Source organism: Oculina patagonica, chromosome 6 (assembly GCF_052425735.1).
Source record: "Oculina patagonica isolate OP01 chromosome 6, crgOcupat, whole genome shotgun sequence".
NCBI classification, from domain to species: domain Eukaryota; kingdom Metazoa; phylum Cnidaria; class Anthozoa; order Scleractinia; family Oculinidae; genus Oculina; species Oculina patagonica.
Genome location: NC_135763.1, coordinates 25445488 through 25457566, shown reverse-complemented (window position 1 = coordinate 25457566; position 12079 = coordinate 25445488). Strand labels below are relative to the sequence as shown.

Sequence of the window (12079 nt, the reverse complement as noted above, 5' to 3'; positions counted from 1 at the left end):
GAACCCTACTTTGATAACTGGCGTTACCGAATAGCGAGGCGCGCGAGGTCTAAAAATAAAATGCATATACCTCCCGCAAGGCTCAGAAAAGAATCAGCGTGTCCTGAGAGAAATAGAAGGTATCTAGGCAAAGTTTTCGTTTTAATAATTTAGGGACACTGGCTGTTTTAGAAAGCGTTTTAGGAAAATCGCCCGCCATCCCCGCCATTCTGGTTTGTTTGTCTGAGTCATGACGTCACTGGGCTCCCCCGTACGCGAGAGGGTCGGCAGGATCCCACTTGTTGTGAAATAAAATTCGACCAGCATTGGACTACATTCTGTTCTAAGTAGGTACACTAGAAAACAGCTGAGATTTACCGGAATGTCCGTCTTAACCGGTTTGAAAAGTTTCCTTACCTGCTGTGCTGAAAACTAGTATATAGGGAGAACCCTGTTATTTGCCCGCCTCATTGAACCACAATTTATTCCAATAATCACCAGGACAGTTAAAAGAAGGATCGAAAAAGTGACCGCGCCGATAATCAAAACAACTTGCCATTTTTCAAGCCCGTTTTCCTTTTCCAAGTCTTCGTTTTCCAAGTCATCCTTCTTAAACGGAGGATTACGATCAGTAGTTACAGTCAAAGAGAAGATGCTGAACTGTTTGATGTCGGCGTTGTGTGACGCAGACGTTGCCGTGACATTGACTTCTGTGACAGTGCGGGGAGAGGTGTCTGGCTGAGAAGTCAGGATGAGTAGGCAGGACGTGGTATGATTTGTTTCGAGGGAGACTGGGGATGGTTGAACGCTGCCAGTGATTGAAAAGTGATCAGCAAGTACCTGAGATAGTAAAGTGACAGATATGAAAGTTGAGCAGTTGTTTTCAAACACAAGGCGGTGAAAGAAGGGATATACAGAGATGCCTTTCGTTTATAACGAGGCGACAGTATTTCTTTTATGTTTGAAATCATGAGTCGAGGTTTCTTTTGGTTTCATGAGATCGTGGTCAAAACGCACGACAGACAAACACACAGACTAACAGACGGACGGACGGACGGACAGACACAGAAAGTCAGACAGACAGACAGACAGACTCTGGCCGGCGGACGAACGAACAGACAAATAAATGATTTATTCGTACGAGTCAAAGGCAAATGCTTGTGGCGCAGTCTTACAAACAGAATAAAAATGGACGTAATCTATGGCCTAAACTTCCAAGATGCATAAAATATATTTAAAAAATAAAGAAAGCACAAGACCTGTAAATCTCAAAGGTCCCAAAATCGTAAAGGTACTTAGTACAAAGCCCCAAATTACTGACAGAGCCCTTGGATAGAACAAAGTATTGAGCAGAAATGACAAGAGAAACAACTCACGCTAAAAGTGAAGGTTTCAGTCGATGCCAAATTCGTCACTGTAAAGTTAACCTCTAAACTTCCTCCTGGTCTTATAGACTGCTGACTGTTGGGTGCAACAGCCTCCAAACGTACATGTTTCACAGCTGACGTGGTAGGTGGTGTCTCAGAAAAAACAGACACCTGAATGTCAAATAATGTCACTTCTTCGATGTTCACTGTCTCTGATTGCGCTACAGCTTTCACGGCTAACCTCTTAAGCTCGTTGGTCTCACCACGTGACGCGATAATCACGTGACCAGCAGCAGTCGCATTTGTATCGAGAGCGAGGCTGAAGGGAATGACGTAACTCAGGAGTGAAGACGTTTTAGTCACGTCAAAAGTAAAGGACCCTTTGGAGCCAAGGTTGGTGAGTGTAAAAGGAACCTTTGTAGTCTCCCCAGCGCGAAGGGACACATCTGTGGTAGTCGGTTCGGCACTAAAGGACACAATATCGGGGACAAGGTTCACAGAACATGTTCCCATGTTTCCTACGAGGTCGAGTCCGACGAAAATAACTTTGGGATGACAACAGTTGGACGTGAATGATGCTGTGATGGCCGTGTTGACTGCACCTTGGTTGAAAGCAGCCACTGAAAGTTATACAAGAACAAAAAGACTATTAACAGGGGTAAGTTAGCAAGAAATATAACGTTTCAACTTTGGAGATAACGTCAAGTTTTTATTGGTTGAAATTCCTCAACTGATAGCGGTACCGATGCAAACGTTGAAATAAATTAACTGCGCGGTTGACGTATTCTTGATGCCAGTCTGTCTGTAAAAGAAGCCATCCAACATCCCTTCTCAAACAATTGAAAGAGCCTACGGTTTTGGTCCCGACATTGCTAAGCGATATGACCTATGGTCATTTCTCACACCTATGTCACTGTTTTTGGAGTACTGTAAATGCTCGCGCTTGCTTTTTATTGGATAATGATAATCACCATCGTAATCATCATCAAAACGTTTCGAGTGCTTAAGATGAATATTTGCCAAAACGGTGATTATTTTCCCCGAATGTATCTGCTAAGTGTCATTGTAAAAACAATCCTCCCCCCACCAACCCCCCCCCCCTCCCCCACCAACCCCCCTCCTTATCAACGTAACACCAAGATTCTGTTTACCTGTGAGAGTTCCATTACGATTTTCTCGGGAAGTAATGGACAAGAGTCCTTCACCGACGTCAGTGAAAGTGACATGCGCGAGCCACGTGCTTGACACGCATTCCGGCCTGCCGTATACTCCTGCGCATGATCCGGTCTCATTTGTCACGTTACACGATGGTGGAGAGAGGTCTGGGTCCTGTTGATGTAAACCAATGGTAACATTTGGATCAAGTAACGTACCGATCAAATAGAAACTTCAACACCACTCATGACTAGACAAATATATATTTACATTTAATTGCAGAGCACAGCTCTTGCAGGCCCTTCTTTTGCAGCCACAATTTCATAAAAGAACACGATTGACCCTTAAGTCATGTATTTCTATTCCATTCCATTCCAGTCATATCCTTTCGTTTCTATTCCAGGTCAGTTACTCACCTTTGAAGCCACAGTAACAAACAAAACCATGAAATTAACAAGTTGGGTGAAGTCCGAATTCTGGGATGCAAATACCGTGACAGTGCTTGTCACACCATAGGTTGCGTGACTGGGAGCGAGGAGGGAAATCCGAAGGGTAAGTGTGTCATTTTTTCTCAAGGTACCCCGAGACGGGTTAATGCTGTTGGTATAGTTCAGATCATCTGATGCTTTGAAGTATAACGTCTGCGTGTCCCCAGAATTTTCAACATTGATTTCCAATTCCAAGAATTCGCCTGGGAAAAGAGTGTTCGAATTGTTACTGTTGTCAACGTTTTGGGTAAGCTTGATGTCGCCAAGAGTGAACAAAGTTGGTTTAACACGCTGAAAGCGAGCTCCACTTGTGTCAAATCCAGTAATTTTGAGTCGGAATCTGTCTGCGGAAGGAATAAATGTGACGTAATAGGAATCCTGGTAAAATCCTTCTCCTTGTGTAATGTTAAAGGTTTCGAGGTCTGTTCCATTCACGGCAACGAGAGTCAAATTGCTGACTTCGTCAATGCCTTGGCCAACAAAGTTCAGTGTGAGCAACAACATTTGTCCTGCAATGAGTTAAGAAAAGAAACGACGAGTAAGGTAGCTAGCACATTATTTGTGTGCCGCATATTCTTTTTAAACTTCGGTGGAACCAATTCTCATTTTTGGCAAAAAAGTATGTCTTACATGTGGGACAAATGTATGCAAAACGCAACAGATCGTCCTTAGTGTTCTGTAGTTGACTGACTGACGGACGAACGGATGGGTTAAATGATCGATCGATCGATCGACTGGTTGTTCGGTTGGTTAGTTGGTTGGTTGGTTGGTTTGGTTGGTTGGTTGGTTGGTTGGTTGGTTGGTTGGTTGGTTGGTTGGTTGGTTGGTTGGTTGGTTGGTTGGTTGGTTGATTGATTGATTGATTGATTGATTGATTGATTGATTGATTGATTGATTGATTGGTTGGTTGACATTGCCTGAGTCTATAGGCACTGCTTCACGTGGGTATTATGGCAGGGTCAAATTCGTAGTCATTTGTTGCCCAGAATCAGAAAAAGTAATAAAAACATTTTCTTGTATTGCCTTACCTCTCAAGGGATTGCCAACAACGCGTCTTGTGGTCCCTCGTTCCATGTCCTCCACGTCCAAAAGTTGGTACGTAAAGTCGATAGGACTGGAACCAGTCACTTGTAGTGTGTATGGACCATAACAGGAAACTGTCAGCTTCAATGAACCGCTGACCAAGTTAGTAACTTCCATTATAAGAAGTTTACTGGAATTGCTTAGTATTTTTTTGTGCGCTGCAAAGTCTCCTACAAAAGAATCAACAAAGACCTTAGTAGCTAGTTAACAACCTTGGTGCTAAAAAAGGAAAACATTTTGCTCGAAGTGAATCCGGTGGGGCTCCCTCCTTTAAATTACTTTCTGTCGCAGGGCAAGAGGTTGACTGGTCGCGTACAGCATGGAGTTCCCCTTCCCTCGCCTCTCTCAAAACCAAGCTTTTCTGGGGAATATCCTCTGGGGTGGACCAGGTGGGTGAGAGTGAAAAGCTCATAGTTTCAACTTTCCCATGTTGTCGCCTCAGGGGAAACTGGGCTCTATCGTAAGCGGTGCAGCCATCAAATAGCTATAGATTTTGCGCTTTCATCGACACAAGAGATTAAGAGATTACCCTTTACTTTACACTGCCTTCTAGTCTTCGTCTCATTTTCCCACTGCCTTATAGGCACCAGAAATTTGTCGAGCATGACTGGATCTTTCTGACCCAGGTATTTTTCAACTTTTAAAAATCACGCTAAAAATAATGACGCTGTTTCTCCTACCTTCAACGCTAGTGACTTCTAATCCAGGTGAACTAGCTGCGGCTAGTATAAGAACCAAATTTTCCAGCGTGCTGTCGATATCCACAAAATAAGTTTCGCCGCTGATGTATTGCGCTCGAGATTCCTTGACGTTCAGCAATCCAACTTCTTTCAGATCTGCAGATGAGTTTGAAGAGCTAACAGGATCGATCACCTTGACAACTTCAGCTACTTCAGCCTTACTAGTTTCCAGGACTTGCCCACCTGTTTGGGTAGCGAGGGCCTGGTACAATGCTTGACCTTGGAGCGATCTCCTGGTTCGGTGAACCACGCGACTTTGCGACAGGTCGCGTCTTCGCCGACGGCTGCATTGACCAGTTAATATGAAGTTTATCTTGACTTTCTTTTCCTTGGCAAGGGACATGACTTCGCTTTCTCGCCAGTCATCTTTGGCGTCAGCATCGGAGAAGTAATAGATGTTGCTCTCAGGTAAGCAGTGGAGTAGAGCCTGGTAAAGACCCATCATGCCTAGCTCTGGACAATCCCCTCCTCCATCAGCGGTTAAATTGTTAACTGCTTCAATCACTTCTTGTGCGTTACTCGTCACCGTTACAGGTCCCACGTCTATAGGAAAACAGTGAAAAAAAAAAACAACCAGACCGCATGTTGTTTACTATTTATAAAGGCGTTTCCCCGATCTTGTTATGAAACTACCAAGAAACTACTTATCAGGTTTCCCCGATCTTCTGTTAAATTATTTATTGGCAAATTAGCTACTTTAAACTGGGCCCAGTTGTTCAAAGGGTGCATAACATTATCCACCGAACAAGAGTGATAAGTGTTGACATTAAAAATATAGGGACTATATAGGGACCTGGAGTATAGAAAGCTAATTCTTAAAGGTGATCGTAGATAAGAATTTTAGATATTTTTGTTCTTGTGACGACTGTTGTGGTGGTGATGGTATTGGTGGTGGTTGTTGCTGTTGCAGAAAGGTTAGACTAGATAGCCGATGCTAAAAAATCGTTATTATTACAGCTGCCCTTTTTGTACTTTAAAAATAATTACATCTTAACCTTAAGTTAGCGAACATCAATTTGTGGTTACACGGGGTGTTAACCATCATAGACGAAAATTTCAGTTGAAAACATTGAATGGTTCCAAAACCTTGACGGATACTTTTCTTGGAGACTACTTTGTGTACACTGAGCTGTGACTTCTGGGGTGATCATTCAAGGTAGGTTATGGTAGCCAACCGTTGCTTGGGGAGGTATTAAACTGACACCGTATTTATCGAAATAAAAATTACATCTACTTACATAATGTAAAATTGTAATAAATAATTCTTCGAATTGTCCTTTTAAAAACCCTTTCCAAAAAGCGACTTTTTACTGCTAATAATGGAGAAAACAGTAAAAACCGTAGTCAATTTTGATTTTAACCTCTGCCATTCCGACATTTTTTTCTTGCGGCTCCTTCCAAAATAGAAATGTTGCGTGCCATTTGACTTGTTACGTGTGACGTAAGCGTGCACATGCAGTTTTTCATACGGTTTGGTTATTTTTTGTCCAGTCCTCGGGAACTTACCAATCGTTTTTCACAAGTTCCCGCGAGCTGGGCTGTATTGCGTGGAACAACATGATGTCATTCAGAATTTTACTGTATTCTCTACCTGGATCGTTAAAAGGCACAAGAATGTATGTGAAGGACGCTCCTTTCTTCTCCAACGTTTTACGGACAAAGTTGATGGACACAGTCTTTACGTCATTGATTTCATCTAATGCGAAAACAGACAAGGATAAATGTACATTCAATACGCCCTTAATGCAAAATAAACCTAAAAATAAACTAAAGAAGAGGTCATTTATGAAAAGTTTCCATTTACATGCCGAAAGGCACTTTCTCCATCTACTTTGGAGTTGTGGAAGGCTTCACAAGGTGAGTGTAATTGCCAAAAAATGAATTGGGGAAGGGGATGAAGATTACCTTTTCACCTTTTAAGCACTTATCTTAGTCCTCTAGCAAATAAAATTAACGGCATATTTTCACACCGTTTCTTTCCCACAAACCACACTCGGCTTTGTCAGTATTTTTGAAAAGCTTTAAAAGAGAACTAGAAATTTCAACCCACTAGCTACCCCTTTTGGCAAGTAAATGAGCATTCCAACGCTTTCACTTAAGAAATACTGTATTCAACACGGCAGTCAGATTCCCGTATATTTGTAGACTGCATATTGAGTTGTTCTCACAAGACCTCCAACAGAAGAAAATATATAGCAAAGACTCACCACTCATGCTTCCTGATACGTCTATCACCAAAGCCATGCTTTTCTCCGACTTCAGGTTTAAAAAATTGGCGAAGTTGTCGTCACCAACTGTCGAACGAATGTCGCTTAGAAAAATGTAGGTAGCTTCGGTAGCGATGTCAGTAGCAATTTTATGGAGGCTACAAGGAAAGGAAAACAAATTGGCTGATCTATTGCTGTAGACGATTGGTTAGCGCTATTTTTAGCACCCGTACAAAGTTTACTAGTCTTACCGTGGAATGAACCTCTTGAACTCTACGTTTGCATTGTTTTGCTACTTTGAAAGTATAACGTGACGTTAATTGATAGGCTTGTACCGAAAGTGCTCGTAAAAAAAGCATTAAATGCTAAAAGAAGTGCTCGTTTTTTGCCAAAAAAGTGCTAAAATAATGCTAATTTTTTTAAAAAGTGCTCGTGGGTTACATAATAATGCTCACTTTTTTCCGATTTTTTTAAACATAGAATATTACATTTTTCAGATTTTCAGTTTGATTTTTCAACAATAAAATATAACGATCAATGTTTGATGTCAGAGTACGCTCTCGAGCTATCTCTGCCTTGGCTGGCTGACTTCCATTGTTCCTTGATGACAACGTGGATGACGTCATCTTGGAAGGAGTGTGATGGACTGGGTTTCTAGAAGGCAATCACTGACATATCAAACCGATCAAACCTATTCCCCAGGCCTCCTCGGCTCCTTTGACTAAAATGAGGGCATAATGCATCTTTGGACGCCATAAATGAAGTCAGATTGTGCTTTTTAACACAAAATTATACAAATAATCAGTCGAAAATCCAAAATAATGCTAGCAGTGCTTTTTTGGATAAAATGTAAAAAAAAATGCTCGCGAAGCCAAATAATGCCAAAAAAAGTGCTAGCACTTTCGGTACAAGCCTATTAATTGAGAAGTATCGAAACAGTTTGTTAAAGCCCTTACTAATAGAAGCAGCGTGAGGCATGTAAAAAACATGATAAAATTGGTTTGTCAAGATATTCTGTTCCGTGAGTGAGTTCGAACATCTTCAAATTACCTTGGAAGTCTTCGGCAAACTTCGTTTCTCTTCGGAAAAGTTCGAAAAATGATCGGAAACGTTCGTATGGCCTTCGAACAACAATCAGTGAATCAGTAAAGAAACTCCTCAGAAAACAAAAAGTTGGTAGAACGAAAAAAGTTGCCCCACATATGAAAACCTGCCGAGTATTTTGGGATCAGTCTTAGCCCTCCACGTCCCAAAACGCTCCGCCGCCTCTGTCCAATCAGACGAGATTTGTAAACCCCATAATACAATGTATGAGTAATCAGTTGGACAGGGTTCAGTAGCCACGAAGTATATTTGTTTTCTTTCAAAATAATTCCCAAATCTTACGCTACTGAGTTGTATTCAAGTTGTTTTTCTTTGCCATCATAGACTTTCTGTATTTATTGCCTCTTTTATTTCACCAAATATTTATACTTATACAGATATTTTTCGGATGATATTTGTATAGGTAACTAAGATTAACAAAACATTTCTGCTCGTTATAGAATCAGAATGAGTACAAGTCGCCAAAAATAGCGCAAAAGGTCTCAATATGACCTGCTTTAAGCAAACGCATTTCGCTTTTATGCTAATTTGTAAATAAAACACTTAGACAACAAAGGCCAAGAACAAAGGAATACCATTCTATTGAGTCAGGTGAAATGCATGATTGCTTTGCATCACTTCCTGTGAAAACTTTGAACTTTTGATTTCAACGAGTATTTGTTTAAGGTGGCTCGATCGGATTTTTGAGTGACGATACCTTTCAACTTTGAGCAACTTGTACGCCACCGTAAACAATCCGACTGAAAATCGATCAGTACAGCTGTACTAAAGAAAGATGAAAGTTTCGAATGAGATAAGTTTCATCGAAATCGGAGTAACCATAGCAACATAATGACGTCATCACCCATTTTACACGAGACCGATTTTCTTGTAATAGAGGGATAATTTTGAAAAAAGGCTTCTAGATCTTGGACTTGACATAGTTTTCTAAAGGTCTGCAAAATTTGAAGAATTTTTATGAGAGCGTTTTCGAGAAAATTTTGGATGAAGTTTTCAGGTGTTAAAATACAACAAAAACAAAGCAGTCTTAAAACATTATTGAGAAAACGTTCACAAGGCCCGATCAAGTAACATTTTGGCCTTAAGTGAATCTTGTACTATCCAATTACCTTGGGAGAAAATCTCAGAGAAATCGTTTCATTTGATTTCTTGAAACATCGGCTTGAATATGAACTGGTATGAAGTGTTATTTCGCTCTTTTGTCGAAAAAGGGCCTTCGCTTACTAAAATGATCGCAAAATAAAAAGCGCTCGATAGAATTTTTTTAAACTTGGCAGTCAAAAAGAAGAATAAGTTTGTAATGAAATGTCCGATTTTCAAAATAATTGAAACATTCTTAGGCAGTTAATTTAAAGCCCTAACTCAGGTAAACATTGCGCTGTTTTTCACCCTACATCGGATCGCTGCCTCATTATAAGTCTCTATTGTGTCGTGCCCCGTGCATTTGTAAATTTCAGCACATCTTGAATATGTATAACAGCTGCTTGTTTTCCGAAAACTGCACAGAAACAAGCTAATTTAACAAGCCAAAATACAATAACAACGAGGAATAGGCTAGTAAAGCACTTGTATTATCTTCAGTCTCCTAATTGTTTCAAAGCCAAGGCAGAATTGTCATAAAAATCTCCAGTAATAAATAATTAGTGATTCATGATCTACTGGAATTTACAAATGCACGCGGCTTGAGACAATGGAGACAGATAATGAGGCAGCGATCCGATGTAGGGTGAAAAACAGCGCAATGTTTACCTGAATTAAAGCTTTGAATTAACTGCCTTAAAATGTTTCAATTATTTTGAAAATCAGACATTTTATTACAAACTTATTCTTCTTTTTGACTGCCAAGTTTAAAAAAATTCTATCGAGCGCTTTTTATTTTGCGATCATTTTAGTAAGCGAAGGCCCTTTTTCGACAAAAGAGCGAAATAACACTTCATACCAGTTCATATTCAAGCCGATGTTTCAAGAAATCAAATGAAACGATTTCTCTGAGATTTTCTCCCAAGGTAATTGGATAGTACAAGATTCACTTAAGGCCAAAATGTTACTTGATCGGGCCTTGTGAACGTTTTCTCAATAATGTTTTAAGACAGCTTTGTTTTTGTTGTATTTTAGCACCTGAAAACTTCATCCAAAATTTTCTCGAAAACGCTCTCATAAAAATTCTTCAAATTTCGCAGACCTTGAGAAAACTATGTCAAGTCCAAGATCTAGAAGCCTTTTTTCAAAATTATCTCTCTATTACAAGAAAATTGGTCTCGTGTAAAATGGATGGTGACGTCATTATGTTGCTATGGTTACTCCGATTTCGACGAAACTTATCTCATTCGAAACTTTCATCTTTCTTTAGTTCAGCTATATTGATTGATTTTCAGTCAGATTGTTCACGGTGACATACAAGTTTCTCAAAGTTGAAAGGTATCGTCACTCAAAAATCCGATCGAGCCACCTTAAGACAAGTAGCTGATGAAATACATTAGATAAATGTCTAAACATGCTAAACCCTTTCTCTTTTTGTCACTGATGAAAAATGCCATGTCAGTGTTCTCTTTAGTAGAGTGGGCGTTACTCTCATAAACTTTACAAGCAAGCCTGACGCAGTTCATTTTATCTGCAAGACCTTAATTAAGCCTAGCTGCATGAAGTGCAACAACTAGCAGAGATTTATGCCAAGGAAATTCGATTTTTTTTCTCCCTTACCTGGAATGGGGTGACTCATGTTTCGAAGCGGAATCTTTGTTAATTCCTCCCGTTGCTGGCTTGAAGCGACTGTCATCCGTCTTGCCTCCGTGGCTACATTTTCCCATGTCTACCGGCTTCTTGATATCTTGTCCTGAGCGATATCCGCTCGTAAGTTTCAGCGTGATCAAATTCTTTTCGCACACATCTTGAGACTTGTTAGGTCCTTGTTCTGCAAGGCAGTTCTTGCATGTTGCTTCCGTCGCCCCAGCAATAACAATCGCCTCCGATATATCACTTCCGGGTTTGGCCAGAGCATCAAGCGGTCCTGAATTGCCGAGTTCTATCCAGTTGGAACGGCTGTAGAAATCTTGCAAAGTGTGCAAGGCCTTTCCTGCTAAGTTCCGTGCATGCTGCAGTTTATTACCTGTCAGAAGGGATGTTATTAGTTCTTGACGTAATCGTATTAGCCGCTGGGATCCCTGGTGGAACTGCTCGCCGTCAAAATGTGCAGAAGCCGTGCGGTTCATTGGAGACGAGTCGACTTCTGCGTTGGCACTCTGAATCTCGTTCATAGCATTGATGAACTTGATCTGCGGAGAGATGGTGTCAATGGTAGTTCTCGCCGCGTTTGGCTTCTCTGACAATTCAGGAAGGACATCGTAAAGAAAATCTGTCAAGGTTTCATTCCTCAAATATTGCGGATTGTCGAAGAAAAAGTATATTAATGTCTTCAGCAATCCGTTCCTTGTAATCAATGTGTGATCCATGGTTTTCGATTCCCCTGATGCCAAGTTGATTCTTGGAAGAAATGCTTTAGCAGTGAGGAAGAGACAAACCTCCAACAGAAAGACCGTGAAAAGAAATGAAGATCTCATGTCTTCAGAGTTGTAAGTGTTCTGGCTGTCTGCAGGTTGTGTTCTAATATGTAAAGGCCTTTTTATCCGTCAAGTGTACAAGCAGGAAGGGGTTAGATGCTAATCTCTCTAAAGAATTATAAGCCAATCAGACGTCAAAGCACGAAAGGCATGACTAAATTAAATTAGATTTTTAATGTCAATAGTTCAATTTCGATAACACAGCACAGCACGTCTTTATTTTAACTGAAAGCAAACAAACTTCTCTGAGGCTAATTTGTCTAAACAAATTCTCTTCTTAATAGATAATTAAAGGCTCTTCGAGCAACCTCATGGCAATTCGATGACGTGCCGACCTTCGCATTTTTTTTTGCCAAATAAGCGTCCAATAATGTAACATTATTTACTTTATTATTTACT

General features: G+C 40.5%; 1 protein-coding gene across 1 annotated transcript; it reads right to left on the bottom strand.

The window, feature by feature from the left end:
• Nucleotides 1-280: 280 nt before the first annotated feature.
• On the bottom strand, nucleotides 281-11737 carry LOC144656672 (von Willebrand factor A domain-containing protein 7-like). Its single transcript, XM_078516915.1, has 9 exons — nucleotides 10824-11737; nucleotides 7020-7177; nucleotides 6404-6508; nucleotides 4753-5355; nucleotides 4018-4242; nucleotides 2918-3498; nucleotides 2498-2675; nucleotides 1356-1966; nucleotides 281-819 (listed from the first exon to the last, which is right to left on the bottom strand). The coding sequence occupies exons 1-9, from the start codon at nucleotides 11678-11680 to the stop codon at nucleotides 412-414; spliced, it is 3726 nt and encodes a 1241-aa protein (XP_078373041.1). The 5' UTR covers nucleotides 11681-11737; the 3' UTR covers nucleotides 281-411.
• Between the last annotated feature and the right edge of the window lie 342 nt (nucleotides 11738-12079).

Coding starts and splice junctions, on each gene's coding strand:
- LOC144656672 (XM_078516915.1), bottom strand. CDS start 11,680: ATGAGATCTTCATTTCTTTTCACGGTCTTTCTGTTGGAGGTTTGTCTC. Junction 7,178..10,823: donor CATGAGTCACCCCATTCCAG/GTAAGGGAGAAA, acceptor CTTTCCTTGTAG/CCTCCATAAAATTGCTACTG. Junction 4,243..4,752: donor AGAAGTCACTAGCGTTGAAG/GTAGGAGAAACA, acceptor ATTCTTTTGTAG/GAGACTTTGCAGCGCACAAA.